Below are 24,830 nucleotides of genomic sequence, written 5' to 3' on the forward strand. Positions count from 1 at the left end.
GCAGACCAATGCTTATAATTATAATATAAGAATATATTTTGACAAAAGTTTAGCCGAATCTTCATTAGCTACTACTTGAAAATTGATACGAATCTTGAGTATATTAGTAACGCTAGAAACAGATTTTTTTTTTTAAATACAAATATCGCAAAGAGAGAAGTCAGTTAATTTAAGAACTGCAGAATTGCTAATGTAGTAAAGAGGCTTAAATACTGTCCTTAATGGTAGCAAAAATTATGTCAGATTGCAAAATTTTATTAATGGTACTCTCATGTAGCTTGCAAAGTGAGACATGTCAATTTAAAAGAAAGGAAAAGTATTCTTCTTGAAAAGATAGGGCGCTTTTCTTGTAGATTTACTTTGCAAAAATAGTAAAAATGTTGTTAATAAGAAAAACGTTACCAATTTCCATATGGATTTCGTGGAATGTGATTAACAAAATGTTAATAACAATGTTACTAACAAAAATGTTGCTATATTCTAATGAGGAAATTTGAAAACATACGAATTGTTAATAACAACGAAGTAAGTGACATTTCACAAAATTTATTTGAAATTGCTAATAACAACTTGAAAATGAATCTCTTCAAATATATATTGTATAAAATCAGCTCAGTGTGAATTCAATGATTCAACGGAGAAAGCACCTCTTATTATAGTCTGTGTAGTAATCATTGGCACGGCAAGTAGACGAGAAAAGACGTAGTGCCCAGACAAGAATTACGGCGATGCATGAGAAAGAAGATAAATATGTCCGGTTCGTAAGGAACACGTATGAAAAAGCAGAAACCTAAGTGAAGAGTAATGTACGTATGACAGAAGATTTCTCTGCGGAAGTTAATCTACATCAGGGATCAGGTCTTAGCCCATATCTGTTCAATTTGGTAATGAATCTGTTGGCAAGGGAGATAAAAAGTAGAGCAGCATGAAGTATTCTGTTTGCAGATGATATCGTATGCGGAACAAGCCACAGCATCTTTGAAAATTCAATGACATTAGTTCGCAATATTGTAGATTCAAGAAATGTTTCACCTTTTATTTATTTCACTTTATTTTTCAACGTTAATTGCAATGTGCAACGTATATAAATAATATAAATGGCAAATAAACACATAGAACACGATAAGCTGTGCCTTAATTGCGGCGTCATGAGACTGAGCTGACACAAGTAGTCCTGCCTAGTATCATTTTAATTTGCGCCATTCTATTTAAATCCTGTAAGATACAAAATAACGCTCTGTAATACGTCGCCTCACACCCGCTATACGCGTCTTAATAATAATAATAATAATAATAATAATAATAATAATAATAATAATAATAATAATAATAATAATAATAATAATAATAATAATAATAATAATAATAATAATGACCAAAATTTCAATTTTTCATTTTTAAATTAAAGAAATGACCAGTGCTACTGTATGTTTCATAATGTAGAAAGACATGATATTCCTGATTATTCCGTTTTATAAAAGTATCCGTGTGGGAGAATATGTGCAATTATAGAGGTCGGTTTTTATGCTATAGTTTTTACATAGCAGTTAATTATCACTTCTGAGGGAATATCTGACGAAATACTGGATTATCTTTTATGAATGTTCACTGATTAACTGAATGAAAACTGTATATATATTTTATGTCGCTGTACAATATATCATCTTTTAATAATATCAGGAATAATCTTGGAAAAACTTTAGATTTAGTACTTTCGAACTTAGACAGCGTAATAGTCACTAGGGACATATTTCCTTTAGTTAAGGAGGATGTGTACCACCCATCATTATCCATAACAGTAAAATTAAGCAAATTATTAGGTTTAAACAAAAAAGTACATCAGCACATATAATTTTAGAAAAGCTAATTTTAGGCAACTCTATTTTGAACTTCAAAATATTGACTGGACATTCCTTAGCTGTTATTCTGAGGTTGATATGGCTATAGAATCATTTTATAATACAACTAGCAGCGTTCACCCCGCTTCGCTGCGGTCACCCCGGAACGCAATAAACTTTGTTACTTAGATAATTTTTACTTTTTCGCTTTCAAATTGCAGTAAATGTTAAAATTATAGCGCCTGTCATTTATGTTAACCCGCCGAGTCACATGGTCATGCGGGTTGCATATAAATACGTTTATTTTTACCTATGATGAACTAATAACAAAGGATTTGTACGTATGGACACTTGAATGGTCAATTATCTCAAGACACTGGTAATTAAAAATTAAAGTGATATGATAAAAACCATCTAGGGTCCAAATCCTAATAACCCCCCAAAAATGAAAGAAATTGGTTCAGCCGTATTAGCGTGATGAGTTCACAAAGGATTTGTGCGTTCTCTTTTATATATATAGATGTGTAATATTTTTGATAAGTGTATTCCTCTCAAGAAAGAGGAAAATAGAAAGTACCCGTTTTGGTTTACTAAGAATATAATTAAGAAAATAAAAACAAAAGCTAATCACCACAGGGCAATTAAGCACAATATTACAAATATAGCTTATCACTTCCAAGAATTTAAGAAGTTACGAAATGAACTTAAAAAATACATTAGAACAGCATATAGTAACTTTGTTGCGAATACAGAAAACACGTTACAAACTGATCCTACTCAGCTCTAGACTTTTGTTAAAACTAAGACCCAATACCTTAATTGTAACACGCTGACATACAATAGCCAAGAATTAGTTAGTAATGACGAGATTGTAAATCATTTACTACATATTTTCATTCAGTCTATAAAAACGAAGATATCATGGATAGCAGTAGTAATAGTAACAACTCATATGAAATACTAGACAAATTAAGGATTCTAAAAATTGAGATGACTGAAATTTAAAAAGCAATAAGAAAACTGAAGGGGAAAGGAACGATAGGACCTGATGGTATTCCAGATTATATAATAAAGGGATGTGAAGAACACTTTCTACTTCCATTCTATATTTTATTCAACCTAATTATTTCTACTTGTAAATTCCCCAGTAAATGGAAAATAACAAAAGTCTGTCCCATTCCTAAGTCTAATAATGGTAAAGATATTCAAAATTATAGGCTTGTATCAATATTGAGAACTTTTGCTAAAGTATTTGAATCTATTCTTTATAAACGGACTGAAAATCATATAAAATTATCAATTTCAGAATACCAGGATAGATTCGTCCAGGGTAGATCGACAGTCACAAATCTCAGTATTCTTAACAATTTTATAGCAAGCACCGTAGATCAAGGTGGTCAAGTAGATATCTACACCGATTTTGCAAAAGCATTTGATAGAGTAAATCACAAGGTACTGATAGAGAAACTTCGTCAATTTAACTTCTCCGCAGAGTTAATTGGGCTGTTCGAGTCGTATTTGAGAGACCGAAGGCAGTTCGTTGTGTATAAGGGATACAAGTCAGCCGAATACTTGCAACTATCTGGTGTTCCACAAGGGTCAAATTTGGGTCCTCTAGTATTTGTAATATTTATAAATGATCTTTCTAGATGTATAACGTATTCCCACAAATTGTTGTATGCCGATGATCTCAAATTTTTTTAGATGTATGAATTCCATAAATGACTGTAATCAACTTCAACAAGATATAAATTCAGTAGTGAAATGGTGCCAAAGTAATTTATTGAATGTAAATATTAGTAAATGTAAAATCATGAGTATTACAAAACGTAAAAAACCCAGTGCAATTTAAATATTCAATTAATGAGACTCAACTACCCGTTGTAAGTACTGTCAATGATTTAGGAGTAATGTATGATACGAAATTTACATTTGAACCTCATATTGATAACATAATAAATGAAGCGAACAGAAATCTTGGGTTTATTCTAAGAATTAGTAGGGAGTTTCGTAAACCTGCCACACTTCAAAAATTGTATCAAACTTACGTTCGATCCAAACTCGAATATGCGACGCTTGTATGGAACCCAGATACAAAAATTACCTCACTAAAAATAGAAAAAATCCAGTCCAAATTTCTTAGATATCTTGTATATAGGGAAACAAACATTTTCCCAAGAACTGAAAATTCTAATTCATTAAATACGAATTTTGAAACTCTAACCCTCAAACAAAGAAGAACGTTATTTGACATGATATTTTTGTACAAGATACTTAATAATAAGCTAGACTGCAACGAATTGTTTTCGAGCTTTCAAATAAACGTACCAGGTAGAAAAACAGGTCCAGAAAACTAAAATTTCACGAAATAAGAATAGGCTTAGTGGCCGCGTGAGACCTACATGTCACCATGCAAATTTTAGCCATTTCTGTCCGATTTTCGTGGAACATTTAAATTCATAAGTTAGTAACGAGTTTATTATAGAGCAGGGTTGGAAAAAAATACAGGTTTTTTCAAAAAAACAAAACACGTGTTTAAAACATGAAAAAGGTGTTCAAAATGTTTTAAACATGTTTTAAAACACACAAAAAACAAGTTCAAAAACACAAAAACATTTTCAACAGTTTAAAACATGATTTTAAACATATTTCAAAATCGTGTAATAACGTATTTATTCAGGTGTTTTTGCTCTTGCAACCGATCTTTTCACTTATTTTACCTGGTTAAGTCTACAGTGTGTTGGGTACAAAATATTTCAGTATAGCTTAATAATTCTCAAATTATTTCATATTATGACCCCCTTTTATTACACCCTCTTGCTAGTGACTCATAAGTACTTTCTTCGTTGTAATAAGCTTTATAGATAGATTTTTAATCTACCTACTATGGAGATTTCATACAATCTATCAATATACAGTACATCGCAAAACAAAAGTTCTCACCGTCCTTGTGTGTTGAGAACGGGTTGAGGTAGAATGATGAAACTTGGAAGTAGTCTGACACATCAGATGGTGTTATCAAGCATCATAGCGGGTATATTTGCTTGGTATTCGAAATTTCAAATTCAAAGGGAGTCATGTTGCATCTTTTAAGGCTAGAATTTTACCAGAAATACGCTTGTGCGGTTATTTTAGCCCTAAAACAAGTCATCTCGGAGTTACCGCTTCTGAAAGTTATGCCTTTAGGGGCTAAACTAGCGTTTCGTGGAGGCGAGTGAGATTTTTGTTGCAAAATTTGATTGCTATTTCAGAACACCAATGCTTTAAAATAATAAAGCATTTTATTATTTTAAAATAATAAATTTTCGAAAAGTAAGTTTGAAGCACGCTTCATATTGTGCTAACTTTAGAATATCTTCTGTAAGCCTATGTAATTGGTTGTTTCTTGAGTCAATAATTTAAATAATATTTGAGGCGTTCAGAGCACAATGGGTCCAAGTCCATTTTCAATAAAGTTCAGTTTTGCTCAGTAAATGAATTCTATTTCAAAACGTAATATCTTCGCAGTCAAGAGTCCAAAACAAATATATCTAAAACCATGCGAAAGGGCGTGGGATAGTTTCATATGACAGCCGCTAGATAGGGACATCAGTGGGACAGGAGGGCAACTACCCCCATCCCCACCCTGAATTTCAGATTTTGGGGGCAGTAAGCCAGTTTTAGAAATCTTTTGATAAGCACAATCCAACAGAACAAGCTTGAGATCCTTACACCGAACAAATACGGAGAACACACAGATGATTAAAACTGGAAAGTTGCTTAGGCCCAATTTTCAGAATTTTAAGCAGGCCCGAAACTCGAAAGTAGAGCTACCTTTGGAATCCTTGGGCCAAAAAAATATACAAGAGAGCAATATAGGCCTATAGCTCCTTACGGCCAATGCAAATGGATTATAACTGATCAAAATCTGTATTTATTCGGTGTAAGGACTTCAATTTTTTTTATGTTGGACTTCGCTCAGCAAAAGATTTCTAAATCTGCATTAATGCCCCCAAAATCTGGAATTCAGGGTAAGGGGCGGATGACATCTAAACGAACGCCCTTCTCCAGCGACAATCATATAAAATTCTAGATTGCATCTTGTAATGTAGTTTTTCTATCTTTCATCTCGGATTCGTAGTTGTGAAAATATGACGTTTTCCGTCGGTGTATTCTGTTGGACATAGGGACTACATTGCATTTATTTAACGTAATTATGCATCATTGACTATGGCATTCGGAGCTTGACTTGTTAATCATTCCCACGCTGCAGCGTACACAATATAATCTTAATATCTTAAATTTATGAGCAAGAAGGGGGGAAATTAGACCTCCTCCACCACCATCAACGCCCTTGTCTAGCAGTTGTCCTATGAAACTCTAGTCTACACCCTTTTACGTGGTTTTAGTTTCATTTATTTCGTACCCTTGGCTACAAAGATACTACGTTTGCTGAACAAAAGTGAACCTTTCTGAAAATGGACTTGGGTCCCTTGTACTCTGAATGTTCCATATGTAAAAATATTTTATGAAAACTGAGTTGGAGTCAAATTTATCCTGCAACCCAAGTTTGTTCGAAACGCATAAAATTAGTTTGTTTAGTTTGATTGATTACAGTCTTGTATCAGTAAGAAGACTATATGAGACAGGGCTTTTTCTTTAAAGTGGGATCGGAACCACTAATTTTGAAATTTTACATCGGATCGCAGTCAAAATCTATACAGCAAATTCTGACGTCTCGTGCCTCTACCCTCAAAATTTAATGTTAAAAGACCGAAAATTGCGCCTGTAGCGTGGTGCATACATGCAGACTGACGAACAAAATGAGATCAAATTGTCCCAGACACTGACGTTCGACACTGATGTTACAATAAGTATCACGCTTTAATAGTTAGTTACGCGAGCAACTGCCATACCTCGCGCTTTCTCACCTGGCCCCTTCTTGCAAGCTATGGCAAGGTGTAAAGTTTCGAAGAAAATTTAGAACTGAGGTGGGGAAGAGGGACGAAATAAAATTTTCATAATATAATGAAAAAGACATTGTTGATATAAAATTAATTCTTACCTGAAGTTCCCATTGCATGTCAACCACATCATCAGAACCATCATGAGAAGCAATTTTCGGATCAACACTTACCATTTGTTTGGGTTTCCAGTTTTTTCACAGCGTTGCATTTTTCATAATGATTCTTCATTTTTTAAACTAAACCAACCCTTTCTTTCTTACACGTTTTGCAGCGAGCTCGTAAGGTCATTTTCTTATCTGATGGAGTTGAGTTACTTTAATAAATTTGCTCCAAATGGTGTACTTTTTTCTTCCCGTAAAACTCATGTTAAACGATTCCAAGATTTACGGAGACTGAGAACCAACATGTATTGTATCAACGAATGCCTGCGATCTTTTAATTTCAGAACTGCAATTTACCAAATAACCTTTTGTTTATTTTCTGAATACAATACAAAAAGTTTCCATGATAATTATTTTATTTATTTTTTAATATCAGTTCTACAAGTAGTCCAACCTTCGACTACGACACTTTCTCGCAAGTTCACTGACAAGCATTTTAAACAATACAATACGAGTATACGTTAAAAATAAGGTGGAAAAGAGACAAAATAAACTGTAGATCACCACATTGACCTGCTGTAGCTACGAGAAATCAAAACATTCACATGGGAAGAAAATAGTCTTCTAAATGGGGAGCATTTTTTGACAATTTTCTTTCTCTGGCAGATTTTTTGCAAAAATAAAACAAAATAAAAATAAACATAAGTTTAAAGCAAGTCTTAAGAAATACACGTGTTTAAAACAAAATGTTTAAAACGTATACAAAATTTGTTTTAAACGAAACCAATTGTTTAAAACAAGTTTTAATCATTTGTTTTAAACATTTAGTTTTAAACAAAACAACCCTGGTATAGAGGCAACTTCACACTTCATTGTAATTTTATATGTGATTCTTGTCTCGCCTGTTTGGAGTGACTTGAATAATACTTTAGATCTTTGGGTAATGGGGAAAACATGATCTATTTTTTGCCACTTTGGCTAGAGCCAAGTGAGACTACGTTGAACTCACAATTCCACAGGCCAAGGCTGTTTCTTGTACTACCAGACCGACTACTATACACTGTAATAGGTTTTAATGTAAAAAGTGAGATAACTGAGTCACCACAGGTCATAAGCTAACAAGAGGTTATGTGAGACCAATCTGGCACCACGTGGCCGTAAGAAAATATTTTATGTGAGACCAATATGGTCTCACACGGCACTTAGCCTGTTAAGCAAGTTGTAACCTCTAAAGCAGGAGACCAGAGTTAGATTCGTAGTAAAATGTTCTTGTGGTTCGGATCCTAGATGTAGCTGTAGTCAACACCTCATATAGTCTGGGTACTGAAAAGCCACGTTAATCTCGAATCCAAGTAACTAAATTGTGATCTTCGAGTCAGTAAGTTCGTAGTGTGTCAGTCAGTGTTCGATATGTTTAGTAGTAGTCACTAAATTGTACTAGAATATTCAGTGTCTTGTTTCAAATAATTATCCTCAGGGCCGGATTTCCATGTTTTGCGTCCATGCGCCCTAGCAAAATTGCCGCCCCCTAACCAATCAATCGCATCGCTCTCCAAAACTTCCATTCTCCTGGATTCACTTCTTAAAATAGTACTTTTACGTTTGCTGCTAAATTATAATTATTACTATTACTATTTTTACTGTTCTTATTTCTTATTACTCATTTTATGTAATTTATTTTAATTCCTATATCTTGCCAGCATTTGGAGTAGATTCATTAAAACTTTCCTGGTTTCTGCCTAAATGGTGTAGAGACAGCAAAATATAAAACACTCTTAAATGATATAAAGTGTTATATTATTGTACCTAAAAATTTACAAAATGACGTTTTTGAAACTTTTGTGTATCAAAACTGTTTACGTCTTGCTTTGGCATTAGCAAAATCATTAATAATGTCATCCAGATCGAGTTTTACAGTCAAGTCACTTTTGATGGCTAAAACAGCTAGATGAACCAGTCTCTTCTGAGAAAAAGTAGATCTCAAATAGTTCTTGACAGGGTGGAAAATGATCTGGTATTTGTTGAATAAATAAATAAATAAATAAATAAATAAATAAATACACGCTAATTTGTGAAAGTACGAGTGTTGAGCTGCCTATTGCCACCCTTTTCAGCAGATTCACCGACAGCTAATCAAACCACCATAATAACCAACTGACTTATGACAATATTTGCTGCGACTAATCTGCTTCAATATTATCGAGTCACGGCCATTAAAAAAATGGCTTTCGCTTATTTTATTAAGTCGTTGGTGGAATATGTATTATGAATAGTTTTATTGTTTTTTTAAAAAATATTTTTAAAAAATTGGTCTCGGGCCCATGTGGCCTATGTCTAAATCCGGCCCTGATTATCCTACTTTAATTATGTTGCCTTTTTCTTTTGTTATTATAGTAAGTTAATTGTTCAGGGCTCGGCGTTCAACTATACATTCAAACTTGAAAGTATCCATGGAATTATCTTGCTTTTTCATTACTTGTTTGTTGTTGAGAGTTTTTTCTTTTGTAATTTTCCCCTCCCAGACATCTCTGACAACAGTATCAGACGGGCAGCCGGTAGTTCTTTCTCCTCAAGTGCGGGAACTTACTATAAGCCACTTCAATGAGGCGTGACTTGAATAGCAGCTAACTTTCCCTCCTACTTTTCATTTTCCCCTTAATATCCCGCCACCCGCCACACACCTATGCAGACAAACATACTACTTTCGGTAGAGCACGAGTTCCGCGCTTTATAGATGTTCTGACTGCTCTGTGGGACAGTTCGTCAAACCATCATCTACCGCTGCAACCATTCATCAACTGTGACCAAAGATTGATATTAAAGAAGCCTTTGTGTTTATCTGTCTCGGTGACCAATGGTGGTGAGTAATATGCATATGCTTTGTGTTTTCCCACAACGTTTCATATTTATTTTTTCAATTCGAAAAAAAAAAAAAAAAAAAAACGTCGTCGTGTCACACAAAGCTTCAGTAAAATCCATCAATCGTTTAACGTAAACAAAAATTACACAACACAAATACCTCTAACTTCATATTGAAGTTTACATACCAAAGGCTGGTATCTAGATCGCGGTTCCGTTATTTACAACTTGGGGTTTGGCTTCCTCAGCTGTGTTTAAGTAAATGAAAGTGAACGTGGTTTAAACACGTCATGATTTCAGAAGTTATTATATTCTGTTTATGTGCTTTAGGTTACGTCTAAATGATAAATTTTATAATTCAGTTCTAGTTTATATTAAAAAAAAAATTACTGTAATTTTTATTAAGGATAAAAGAGTCCTTGTATCAATCACCAATATGCCGGTGAGCAGAAGACGTTAATTGTGCAATGTTCTCGGAAAAGTTAACAGAATAAAGAACTACACATTTTTTTTTTCGGTTAGCTTTCTGCTTTTCGAGTACGGTTCCTCCAGTGAGAGTACCTGTATTGATAGCCCGTATCCCATGTTAAAAGGTAGGTCCACGTGTCATATAATACTGATCTTTAGAGTTTCCTTATAGCTATATAGTTAGCGAACACATATTTGATTCAGAACACTCGGGTTCGATTCGCGACAGAAGCTGATGCGATTCGGATGCCATACTAAGCTGTAGGTCTACGTCTTATAAAGTTTTGCTACTAATAGGAACGCTAAACTCTAGTCCAACAACGTTGATCCTTAAAACACGAAAAGGTGATAACTCTAAAATTACCGAAGCTGCGCTTGAACAAAATTAAATATAAATTTTATTTTACATTTCTTATTCTCCATTTTTTAAACTATTTTGGAAAAGTTAACGCAAAACGTTAGCAAAATTACAGAACTAAATTATTTAATAGTACACATACAGAAATTGAAATAAAATTGTGGATATCGAAATTCAAACTAAATTTTCCCTGGGATTAAATCAAACTTTTGTTCAAACCTTATTTATAGAAGATATATAACAGTTTTTCGTAAGTTCAAACACTGTGAGGAAGATCTTTTTAGTTCTTTAAAATTAGAAAAATAACTTTTTTCCTTTTGGTCATTTAATTATTCATCATTTTAAATTATTTCAAGTTAATTTAGAATGTGATTCAATTGGAAATCAAACACGGAATAGTGCTATCAAATGCAACCACGCTAAGCATTTGCTGCTCCGGAGTAAAAGAAAAGATGCTAGTGGTCTCTATATGAATTTGAAACGTCGTCCTTAATTATATTACTAAAATTAATAATGTCATAGCTGCCTGTAATTATATTCAATATATAAGGACTTATTTACGGAATTCATTTCAAGTAAATTGATGTAAGTGAAATTAATTTAAATTTTTAGTGTTACGTCTCACGGTCAAACTAATTAGGCTAAAGAAGAAGTATGATTAACGAAAGCAAATGATTATGAAAGAATTGATAGAATGATAATGAGGGAGAAACAGGATAATCGCGGAAAATCCACAAACACGATGTTATCATCACAAACTCACATGTTCGGGAATCGAATCAGGAACCCCTTACACCAGAGGTGAACAGTCAGGCATTAAGCCATCGTATCTCCAGTAAACTGGTGTAGTATTGTAAACTGCTGATAACGAGTTGGATAGAAATTGAATTCATTTTAATAGAAATTGAATGTGAATTTCAAGTGCTTATATTTCGTGTATTTTTCAACATCAATAAAACGTACATCAACAGCTTAAAGTTACGTTCGTCTGTCAGAATACTGTACTTTCTTAAAGAAAAATTTGCAACTTATAATAACCGCAGTCGAACTTGCGACTTCCGATCACGAAACAAAAGCGATAACTACTAGCCTTTGCTCATTTGCTAATGTCAATTGATGTCCCACCAGAAATCAAATCTGGCTCAATCTGTTATTCGTAACGTTATCTCATATTGCTAAAACGAAATAACCTCGTTGCTGACGTCCTCATTAATCAATCTACGAAAAACCTCTGTTTCAAATCCTGGATCTCCGCTTCAATTAATGTGTAATTTGAGTTATTGTATACATTCTAGATGCTTCTTTCGTATTACAATTTTTCCATGGTCTCAAATTATATTGGTCGTGATTGTGATTTGAATTTACTGTGCGACATGCCCCAAACCAACACTGAAGTTATAAAATGGCACGATAAATTATTGATGTAGAATGTTTATCCTATTCATGCTTTTATCCGAAGCGTCGTGCCACTCCTACCATTGTGTTGTATATTATTTACCACTTTAAGTTTACATCAAATTAAACTCTGCACCAATAGCTCATGTCAGTGTTGGGAAAAAATATGAAATGAAATGAAATCTTTAAGTTTTACGTCCCATGGTTATGCTGGCTAGGTTAAAGGAGATGGTAATGATGAGAAATGAATGAAATGGTGGAATGAAGGAAATGGGAGGAAGCGGGAGAACCGCGAGAAAAAACACCACAAAGCTCACTTGGCACAAGCTGAGATCGAACCAAGGACCTCATACATCAGAGGTGAGCGCTCTACCACAGAGCCACCGCGGCCCCTGGATACCGGTTTTGGAATAGGTAATATTGTCTCAATTATAATTTTGGTAAACAAACGTGCGAATGAAATACTGATTACATCAGTGGAATGCCTGCATTTCCGAATTCTTCAGTTGACAACTCACTAAAAGCATTTATCTATAGATCTCAATATACCGAAGCTTTTTAGTTTATTTCATATTTGAGAAGAAATTCAACACAATACACGTCTGAAGATTTGAGGAAGACAGAATAACAGAATAGCTACATTGGTGCAACCAAGTTCATCCCGTGGGTAAGACAGGTGCGAAGGGAGGTTGGCCTAGGAACTTTTCTCGAGGAATCTTGCACCAAGTCCTTCACGAAAAGTAACAATTTTATTGCTTCTAGTTTATTATTATTATTATTATTATTATTATTATTATTATTATTATTATTATTATTATTATTATTATTATTATTATTATTATTATTAAAAATATTCAAAGGTGAAGAACCATAGCTTAATAAAACACTTTTACGGTTGTATACCTGGGATTACTCTGTTGTTGCGAAGTGCATTCATAGTGAGATATCACTAACATTGATGAAAAAAGTCAAAGTTGGCGCAAAATAATTTATTCATGCTAGATTTGGAATTCTTACCCACATCATTGGCTCTGCAATTAACTTTTGCCCCAGGTCCTGTAAATCGATGAGATAGCCCTGGCTGCAGCCTGGCCTTGGATTCCTCGCTTGTGGATACAAACATTTATCGCATTTAAAACTGCTACGCATATCAAAATGCATTTTCATGTGTTTTACGAAATGTTTTCAGTGCGTGATTTATTGCTTTCACGTATATTAATGTGTGACCAACGTAAAACAAAGAGCATGAATGTAGAAAGGACATATTTTATTTTTTTAAAAAAATTTTCTGTAGCTAATTTACTGTTTCGCAACTACAGTTCAGAGCTCCTTCGTAGATAAACAGTTAACTTATTTGCCCTTGACACAGTAAACATTGGTTCGATTCCAGTCGGATCCGATTAACTCCATGTCTCACATAGCTTTGGTTCTGAAAGGAATCTTACGTTGCAATTTTTAAGAAGTATCCTTAGTTCTATAATCGCCAAAAATGTGGTCAGCTAAAAAATACTTCTGTAATAATATGTGGTCAGTACATCTGCTCTCATTGTCATAAACCAAAGAAAACCTCCTTCTATGTTTAGTTTGATTATGATGCCTTGAAAATGATTTCTTACTTATACGTGAATTTTCATTTTACTATATGAGTATGTAAACGAGAACACTGGAAAGCATACCCGTCGAATTTATAATATATCGTATGACAACTGAACAAACCGCAACAGTATAACTAGTTGCTGGTAATTATTTAAATAAAAATAATTAAGAATAAGCTGTCACATTAGCCTGCGGTGAATAAACATGAAATAGGATCAAACTACTTAAATAGCAGTTAGTTAGTAAGTATGTAACAGAAGGAACAAAGATGAAAAGCCAGTGAAACGCTTCTGTAATGACACGGAAAGATAGGGAGACTCATGTGCGGTGTTGTTTGCTTACAGAATTTATCCAAAGCAAAACTTTCACTACTGACGCTGACACATTTGGTACTTTGAAGAGAAATTCTTTTCAATGCTTTGCAACGGATTCACACATACACACAGTGTATATATATATGTATATACTCACAAATGAAATATACATATGCGTACTGTAACACATAACATATGACAGGGCACAACAACGTGTTGCATTGAAATATTTAAATGTCAATTCGGACTAATATACCGGTTATTTTACTAAATGAAATATTCATGCACGTTTCGAGATGTAATTTTAGTTATACAATACAGGATAAGCTACAATTGGGTGTGAGCTTACTAATTTTTGTTCCTAATATTATATATCTACACACACACCACATAGAATTTATTATAAACAAAAAAAAAAAAAACTTGTTTGTGAGATTATGTAAAAGATGAAAACATTTTCTCATCCTAACGAAGCATTTAATAATATTAATTTTCCACTTGTCATGCGTATAATGTCACGTATTCATTACAAATCATTCATGATCGAGTTCACCCTTTGCGGTTGCCAGATACTGCATAACAGCCTTTCACTTGAAATACAAGAGTTTTTATTATGAAGTAAAACCATAGGCGTTCCTAGTAAAGGTACCAGGGGTACACAGGTACTTCCTATTTGAAGAAGGGACATGAATAAGTTGATCTTTCCACTTCATGCTTACGATCTAGGGTGTAAACTGTTCATTCTTGAAAGCCATTGACACATGCGTACAAATATATTTTGTGTTAATTCGTTCTACATGGAAGAAATTCTGTGAAGAAATAGGCGTGTAGAATTTTGTGGAAATTAGTACCTCGAGGGGCGTAATACATATTCACGAATTCTTGACTAAAGTACTTGATATCCGAATCACAATCTGTTGTGAATTTGAAAATGTTTACCTTTTGTCCTAAAATCCTAGGACCATCTATAACAAAGCATGATTTCTTTCAATTAATTAAATTAGTTTTAAACTAGCACATCTTTAAAGGCCATGGCGGATTCAAATATTGGAGCGAGTTAAACAAAATTAATAGTTACTTTAGAGGAAACAACGACAAGCCCTGGGACACACCGCACACAGTAAGAAACTTAGTTTGTTATTTACTAAAAGCTAATTAATCTGATACAGATAATTACCTGACATTTGAAATTAATACATATATCTTAATCCTTTTACTGTGACAACATTTGTCTAAAAGAAAAAAAAACTATCGGGATGACCGTGAGAACATCACAAGCACCACTACAATGCATTTCTGTTGCCATGCCCTAAGTACCCGGACTCGCCATTTTAGAAATAAAATAAAATATACATACTTACTTATTTCAAAGTTCCAAAATGAAGTTTCTCGCGAACTTATGTCGAGTAATATCTCACCGCAAATGTATTTATGTGTATCCGTACTCTCACGACAAACTAATGGCACTTTTATTTAGATGGTTATAGACGACGAAAATTGGTTATTCACTGTTGCATTGATCAACAAGCGAATATCACTGTGGCGAAACTATTATTGTCCTTATGTGTGTGATATACCAAATACTATCAATATGTCCTTTTCTCCCAGCTCAGTTATTTCCAGAACCAGAGGTAAGAAACAGGCCACCCTAGCCTTGTTCTATTAGTCCTAAAGTTTTGCATCCTACTTTAGTGTCTCTGGTAACCGAAGTAAATATTTGGGTACAACCTAACTTCGTTTGATTGGTAGGGATACGCACGAGACGAGTCGAGACAGAATTTTCCTGACAAAATTCGAGTCGAGACACAGGTCTTCCAATAGAGAAGAATACATTTTTCGAGTCGAGACACTATTTTTACAGCACATTTTCGAGACGAGACAGCCTCAAATCTTGTCTCGTGCTCATCCCTATTGATTGGTTGATTTAGAGTATAGCGTCACTTCAAGCAATAGGTTATGTGTAGCATGGATCTATAGCTTAAGTGAGGCTCGAACCATATAAACTCCCATTTAGAATCTATCTCGGGTCTACTGCGATAAAGACGTGCGATAACTATATAACCACGTGACTGTTCAATCTAACTTCGTGTAGATGCTCAGAAAAGATAAGTGGTTTATTGTTTAACTTTTTGGCTGTCACTACCAACAACAATACGGTACACCCTAGAAATTTATTGTAGTTGGATCCGGTGATGTGGTCCTGTTATCCAACTCTTTTGGAGGCGAAATAATGTGATGGGGAACGGCGGTGCTGTTGTTGCCGATCCTGCATGATGGTCCGCCTACCTGCCAACTGGACCGGATCCAAACCCCAGTAATGGTTCCGAGTCCATGTTAATAATATATCCCATCCTTCATAACCTCAGTGATAGATAAAAAAATCAAAATCAAACTTCAAACTCAAAACCCAAACTCGAAATTTATTTTGCTTTAAAAAACTGGGAGGAGAGGAAGGATCAGATACAGCACTGAATAGAAGTTTGTTCGTTTGCATTTGTTTATATAACACACAATAACCTTGATCCATAACTGTCTCCAGTGTTTAAAAAGAAAGAGGAAAAACAATAACTGAGTACAATTGGCATTTGAATAACAAATAATAATTTATCAAATAATTACTTTTGTTTATCAAAAAATTAAATAACTCAGACGCTGCTTAGATTTCTAATGTTCCTGAGATTCCTACGTGTCTTGTGATATAAACTATCGCGCCGAGAAGAAATTAGAAAGTACTTGCGCAATTTTGCCGTCACAAATATACTTAGATTTTACTCATTTACTTATTTGTTTATTTATTGATACTTAAGTTAATCAAGTTACTTATTTACTTAAGTTATTTATTTATTGTTAATCAAGTTACTTATTAGTTCTAGTTACATTTTTATGAATACAAAAGATATTTTCAGTAGTATGCTATGTGTTCCTTATTCCAAAATACATCTGTGTGAATAGAACTTTACATAACACAACAAAAGTGTTTTTGCTGAGAAACTACGTTCTTTTGTAAACTGTAAAGGATCAGACAGACATAGTGAGAGTGCAACGGAGAACCAGATGGTGGAGCGCTTTTCCTATCTTTCCAATATATTTTTAAGGAGCGACAGTTTCACTGGGTGTTGAAATTTTGCCAATAGATAAATTGAATCGATCTTTACAGGGTAATCCGCGCACATTTAACCGGATAGATAAGGTAGATAAGAATTAGGTAACGGAGGATATGGCAGGAGATCTAAGTTTGTGTTTGTTTAATGTAACGTTACCAGGACCATAAACACACTTGTCTTCCTTTCTTTTTAGTTTCTCTACATCTTGAAACCTTGTTACATAGAAAAGGTAATTTGTACCACATAGGGTTCTGACCCTCAATTATATATAAAATTACAAATATACAGAGCGTTCACGAAGCTTGATCTCGGGCCATTTTTTCAGAAAGGTTCGGAGTTGAGGATTCCTGCTAACACATAGTGTTTATACTGTGAGGTCCCACCGTTTAAAGTGCTCGTGATAAGTAGGTGACAAGGGGGCCGGAGAGCAGGGGTCAACTCAAAAATTTCGAATGAAAAGATGTGTCAAATTAAATGTCATTCGAAAGTTCGTAAAAGAATGTCGGCGTAAAGAACCACACAGTATATTCTAACCAGCAGAAACCTCTACTAGGAAATAGTAAACGGATCGAATCCACCATTTCTTAGGTCACATGTAGGCACCAACGGAAAGATACGTACCAAGTACAATTTGTTTGCCAAAGCATGTCGCTGACACTCGCAAACAAACACCTATATACTCACACACACTAATGTCAAATCTAACATCTTTGTGCGTCGTTAAGTTTCAGAGATGGTAGAATCCGAATCCGGTTTTAAATTTAGCGATAGTTTTATTTCGCGATAGGCGATTTCGAATTTTTGACGGTATAGGCTACTAACACAAAAGTAAAAATTATTGCGAACAATCGGGCCATATCGAAACATAAATCGGTCGTGAAGAACGAGAGATCAGATTGTAGGGTTTGTATGACAGCGAACAGGAATTTCTGTAAGGATAATCTTTGTGCACATAGCATCAATCGGGCATAAACCTGAGTCATATGGAGGTGATCATGGAGAATTGTGAAAGTGCTTCCAATTGAATTATTTAGATTGTCACTAAGCTTTCACATTGTCACTTGCCATTCTTCATTGAGAATCACGGCATCTGTGTTGTGACTACCAGGACCACTTAACTTTACCGATGAAAGTATGCCTTTTTTGAATTCAAAGCATCTAAACACAGAAAACCGAGATAGTGTATGTTCTATAATACTCTTATTGTAGATTGCCTCACGTTTCGGTAGCTGTATATTTTAAAAGAAAACTATTTTAAGAATTCGTACTGCTCCTCCTGTATCACTTCCATTGCTGTTATACGCACCTGAAACAAGAAACAAATAAAGGCACATTGCGAGTAATGGGTGCCACGTACACTACTACTATCTGTAGGTAATATATAATAAAATTCGCTCTTCTCAAATATGATAGTGACAAAACTAAACTCCATGCAGCACCCTCCCGAAAATAATTAATCTAAGTTTTCCTTGAATTGTCCTCGTACAATAAAAGCTATGAGACATAATTGGATAATGCTACACATATTACATCCATTTCTGGGCAAGGGAGATTGAGGTAGTGAATGTATAGGGGGATAGATGGGGTGCTCCACTAATGTTTCCTTTTTATTTTTTGCAGTATTAATTCGTTAGGGAACACGTTCGGCTGCCATTTTTGGAAAACCAACTAAAATGAGAGAGCCCCCTCCCCCCCAAAAAAATATGCAATTCGGTTAGTGGTAAAGTCATAGAAGTTGCAGAATATTATTACATCGAAATAGCAGTAGGCATGCCTATCAATTCCTTCTTAGCTATAATGTAAACACTGGCGGAGTTTGTTATACTTTGGCTAACCAAATGGCCTAAGATTAAATCGAAAGAGCTGAGCGCTGTATTCGCCAAAATCACTACAGACTCTTGATCACTAAAACTGGCCTACCCAGACTCAGTGAAACATAAACCAAAAAAATATCAACAGAATATGAAGAAAATACCAAAAAGGTGTGCAGAACACACACACACACACACACACATACACAAAAGAAACGTTGGTGTTTACAGCCCTGGTTGGAAAACTTTAGAGGAAAACCTTGTGTAGAGTGAGAGTAGAACATAACTAAGGATGTTAGAGAATTAGACTGTGACAGTCCCCATTGGATTAGAGTAGAGCAAGATAGAATACGTTGGTGAACTTTCGTCACTGCAGCGATGAACCTTCGGGTGCCTTGACCATAGCAAGCAAGTTAGTTTAGCAACAGATAGTACAGAGGACTGTGTTCTAAATTGAGTTTGTGTCTTCCTATGTTTACATATTTTTTCTTTGTTGCATGGTTTAGTGGTTCAGTGGTAACCTCAAATTTTGGAACCTTTATTTAACTCATTTTTCTACATCATACAATGATGGCATTTTGAACAGTGACTTAAGCCGGACGACAAATTGGTATTTTATTATTCTTTCATATATTTCTATACACTTATTTTATTAATTTACGAGCTGAAATGCCCGTTCTTCGCAGGGGAAGATTAGGTTTATGGAAAAATACAGTATTATTATCCATTTCCCTCCTTAGGATACGCATTACAATGAAAATGTAATGATAAAAATCCATAAGATACTTTAATTTTGGCGTAAAATTTTTAAACACGCAACCCCCGAAGATCAAACTCTTTAATCAATGTAATGTGATAAAACTCTAAGTTAGGCCTAGTCCCACTCATGTACCAAAAGTCATCAAAATCGGCCCGGAGGTTTAGGTGGAGTTCGCGGACAAATATTCTTACACTCATTTTATATGTATATAGATAGAAAATCCCCCCTCTCCACAAGAAAAAAAAACGGAAATTTCCCAAACTGCCGGGATAAATTTTCCCTTACTTTTAGTGAAGAGTTTAAATACTAATTGTGATTTTCATTGACCTAATTTGACTAACTGTCTCGTAAGATACTGTATTTTTGGCATAGGCTAATTTGTGAACCTCCTTTACCCCATCAGGATATGCCCTTTAATTAAAATAAAGTAATAAAAACATAAGCTAGGCCAGGGTCAAGTCATGGACCAAAAATCATCAAAATCGGTCCAGTAATCCAGGAAAAGTTTGCGAAGAAACATCGTTATGCTCACTTTTATTTATTAGGAATACTCAGTGTGACTTATAACTATTATGTTGTTAATACATCAAACCCCCTTTTGCTCCGCACAAAATCTCTTTGAACAGATAGGGCCGCGGTGGCTCAGTGGTAGAGCGTTCACCTCTGGTGCTTGGGGTCCCGGGTTCGATTTCAGACCCCGCCAAGTGAACTTTGTGGTGGACAAACACCGTGTGCGTGGGTTTTATCGGGCTTCTCCGTTTCCTCCCACTTTCTTCATTCCACCATTTCATTCATTACTCATCATCACCGTCTCCTTTAGCCTAACCGGCATAATCGTGGGACGTAAAACTCAAAGATTTTATTTTATTTTATTTTATTTGAACAAATGTTATTTTTTTAAATTCTGATTTTTGCAATAGATAGCTAGAGCGTTTAACTCCAACCAGTTCGTTAATGGAATCAATCCATTAAGAGATTAACGGCGACTTTAACGGTGTCTATTTACAGCCCATATTCCATTATGGTAAGGCGATTTTTCAATTTGCTTTCTGCGACATTAGCTAGAACGATTATCTCGGTCGAGTTCGTTTAATGGAGTCAATCCGCTTAAGGATTAACGGATAACGGCGATTTTAACGGTGGCTATCTACAGTCCATATCCCATAAATGTAAGCATTTTTTTAAATCCTGGTGTTTGCCACAGATAGCTAAAGCAATTATCTCAATCACTTTGTTAATGGAGTGAATCCGTTAATATTGGTGGATAACCGTGACTTTAACTTTGGCTGTCTGTAGCCCACATTCCATTATTGTAAGTGAATATTTTTAATTCGTTTTTTTTTTTTTTTTTTTTTTTTTGCAACAGATAGCTAGAGTTATTATATCGACCGTTCGTTAATAGAATCAATGCATTGACAGATTACCGAATTAACGACAATTTAATGGTGGTTACCTATAGCCCATATTCCATTAATAAAGGCGAATTTTTAAATGAATTTTGCTTTTTGCAACAAATACCTATAACGATTATCTCGCCCACTCTCGTTAATGAAATCAATCTGCTTACAGGTTAGTGGATAATGGTGATTTTAACAGCAGCTATTTATAGCCCATATTCCATGTGTAAGCGATGGATAACGGAAATTTTAACAGCGACTATTTATAGCCCATATCCCATGTAAGCGAATTTTTGAATTGCTTCGTGCTAGCTTGAACAATTATGTCGGCCGAGTTCATTAATAGAGGGAATCATTTAATATCTTAAATAGTAACTCTGACCCACCAACGTCTATCCATATCCCATACATGGAAATATTTCGCGTGATCCTTTCTACTAACTTTTCCGGACTTCATGTAGTATAGATTAATATTGCTATCTACTAACTATATATCCTGTTTCACTATGCAACCAGAAATCCTCAGGAGTTGGCACGTGCAATATAACATCCAGGAAACCTTCGTAAATTACGTTTCAGATTATGTATGAAGGGTAACAAGCAAAGTTCTGCAATGATATAATATGCATTTAATTATGGCTACAAATCACGTATTTCATTTGAGGAGGGTAGGGGGCAATTCCACCTGAGTTTGGGTAATACATTTATTTTATTCAATTGTATACTAATAAAAATCGTAGATCTCTTATGTCGGTGGACTCTTCCGGCAAAAGCTGAAATGATGCTACTGCTATCAAGTAGAAAATAAAATCAAATAAACATATTTTTTTTAAAAAAAACATAGTTTCTTGAAAAAATAAACAATATAAAACAAATTCTACTAACGGGTAAAAAGTAAAAGAAATCGAACAGAAGGTAATTCTGTTTTCAAGATATTTAAAAAAATTCTAATTGTAAATTACTAAAAAGAAAAGCATAGGCAGTTCTCTTATATACGTGTACCTATAATCAACTTATAAATTTCTCAATTTTAATTTAATATATGTAGGTATATCTTAATTTATATCAATAATAAAAAGAGTGTTATAAAAATAACGTGACTAGTACCAAAAGTAGATTTATTGTTACAAACTTAAAGGTGATCCCCTTCAACATACTTCCCTCCCCTCTCTATACACGTTTGCAAACTAAGTTTTCATATTTGAATGAAGTTATAAAAATGTTTAGGTGTTACCGTCTTGAGTACCTCTGCTGTTTTCTCATTCACCTCTTCTACAGTCTAAAAATGAGTTCCGTTGAGGACGAATTTCACTTTCGGAAAAATAAAAATTGCACGGTGCCAAGTCCGGCAAGTAGGGGGGTGTTCCAACGCTGGAGTTGTCTTAGCTGGCAGAAACTTCTTAACGCTCAAAGCAATATGCTAAGGAGCATTGTCGTGATGCACGATCCATTCATTGTTCTTCCACAAGAAGGGTCTTTTCTTTGTCGCAGTTTCACTAAAACCTGCTGATAATACTGCTCATTCAATGTCTGACCTGATGATACGCACTCAATCCGGAGCAGATCATTGATATCAAAGAACACGATAAGCATAAACTTCACTTTCAATTTGCTCTTGCGTGCCTTTTTCATTTACGGTGATCAGGGAGTTTTCCAACTCATGGATTGCTTTCTCATTTCAGGACCATAGAACTGCTAGTCCTGTTATTTCTTTTAGTCAAGCCTCGTATTATATTATTACGTCACATTTGAAGAATTCACCAATATTTAAAATTCACCACATAAGTTTTATTGCAAAAATTGAAATGGACTGTCATATTTAAAAATAAACCATGTAATGTATCTACAATAATAGAGTAACTTCCAGACAGACGCCTTAATTATTGAACTAATCGTGGTATAAGAAAAATGCTTCTTAACATTTTTATGTGTATATTGAGCCAAAATAATAGCCCTTTTTTCTTACTTTAATACTTTCATCTATTAAAAGACTGTGAACACTATGGATAGAAGTTCAAGAAACGTTTCGTATACTGGGTCCATGTGTGCTCACTTGTTCTTACTAGACTGACTATATTTAAGAAAGCAAAAGAGAATTACTGACCGAAAATGTTCAAGTACAGTAAACAATCCCTTAACGAACACTTCTCAATAACAGATGTCTCCATAATACGGACACTTTTTTTTTTTTTGCCAAGGCAAGAATATATGCATTAATATGGGAAAAGGCACTCTTAAATACGGATAATAGCATTCTTTAGCTTCAACGTTTTGTTAACCTCTTCATAATGAGGAAGAAATAGTCTCAGCTGATACACATTTAGTTCAGAAAATACGTTTTGCAATTTGAAAATAAACCTTCACTCGATCATTTCAACTGATCCATCAGTTACGAGCAAACTCCAATCAGAAACTAGTATTCACAGGATTACACGGTGACAATTATTGTAGACATTTTCCCAAGAAATTTATAAATGACACGATTGAATTATCTCTGTCTACATTTTCAACATTTAATAATATCTTAATGATTTTACATATTCTTATTAAGTTACTTCTGTAGTTAATATAATAAATAAGCGAATTAGGATTATATTACGCAGATATAATTTAAATTTGAGAAGAAAACTCACAGAAGCATTGTATTTTCTAGTGCATGTTAATATAAACATATCCCATTGTAATACGTATATTTCTTTACAGAGATTTTCTCCTCATTCCCCTAATTATTTCAAGACTGAATGCAGTATTTCGATCTTAGTCTATAAATAAATTTATAACAACTAATGTATAGATTGTATACTACATGCATTTACCACATGAGGTGTAAATAATATGAATTTGTTTAACCTCTCTAGAAGGAACAACTCTCATTTACGGACAAATATTCATGTCCCATCGGTGTCCTCCGTTATTCAGAGGTTTCACTGTATTAAATCTATTTGTTTCTCCTTAAAAATTAAGTTTTCATGCGACTCCTAATAGTATATCAATTAATTATGAATTAACTCCTCATCTAAATGCTTCAATATTATTCCACTACTTTAATACACAGATTCAAGGCAAAGCCATAAACCAAAAAATTGTAGTAATAAAGAGAAAGAGAAAAAAGAAAGACAGAAGAAAGGAAAAAAAGAAAGACAATAACAGAAAATTTGCTGTGTCATAGATTATATGTTTCCTAAGTGTATATTATACAGTTAATATACTTTCTATGCTTTACGAGTTGTTTGCGTGTGGTCGCAGACGGTTAATTTTTAAACATGAGTATATGATAGACATTATTGAAGTAAAATACACATTAACTCAAGATAAATGCATATTAACTCAAGATATGAAACATTAAACAGTTAGAGAGATACTTGAATGTAGAAGAGCGGGCTTAGCTGTCAAAAAGCGTGAAAAATAATAGTAACGGAAAACAGATCTGTTTCATTCGCATTATCCGAACTAGTTAGTTGTTCCTCCCGATTTTTCTGCCAGCTGTATATTATAGTGTAAAATTGTACTTAATTGAAAGCTCTAATTGTTTAGGTTTTTTTCCTATGTACATTGTGTTTCAAAACAACACTGACAACGTTTGGGAGGTGATTCCTGACACCAAGATAAGACAAAAAGTATAGACCAACCTGGATGCACAAATGCTACCTTTCGAAGTTATAGGATGCCAAAAACATGAAAAAATAAAATTTAAAGATCCGTAGCTCCAAAACTCTGAGACCTACCGTAGTCGGGCCAAGTCTTCACTTAGGAACTAGTATGTGCCCCATCTAAATATGCATGTTTCAGAATCCTGCGATACTTCCGTAACAATTTTTATTGAGGTAGTTGGTGAATACTTCAAATTATATGCCCATTATCAAACTCCCTCTATAAAAATTGT

The 24,830-nt window shown here is 34.3% G+C and overlaps 1 protein-coding gene across 1 annotated transcript in view; it reads left to right on the forward strand.

Annotated features, from left to right (window-relative positions):
• Window positions 1-9,564: 9,564 nt before the first annotated feature.
• The window catches only part of LOC145662691 (putative fatty acyl-CoA reductase CG5065), a 190,500-nt gene continuing 175,234 nt past the window's right edge, over window positions 9,565-24,830 (forward strand). Inside the window, exon 1 of the mRNA XM_081728523.1 lies at window positions 9,565-9,745. Within this exon, the coding sequence (XP_081584649.1) occupies window positions 9,740-9,745 (6 nt within the window). The 5' untranslated portion in view covers window positions 9,565-9,739. The remainder of the gene's footprint in view (window positions 9,746-24,830) is intronic.

This window comes from Thermobia domestica, chromosome 10 (assembly GCF_964235325.1).
Source record: "Thermobia domestica chromosome 10, izTheDome1.hap1.1, whole genome shotgun sequence".
NCBI classification, from domain to species: Eukaryota; Metazoa; Arthropoda; class Insecta; order Zygentoma; family Lepismatidae; genus Thermobia; species Thermobia domestica.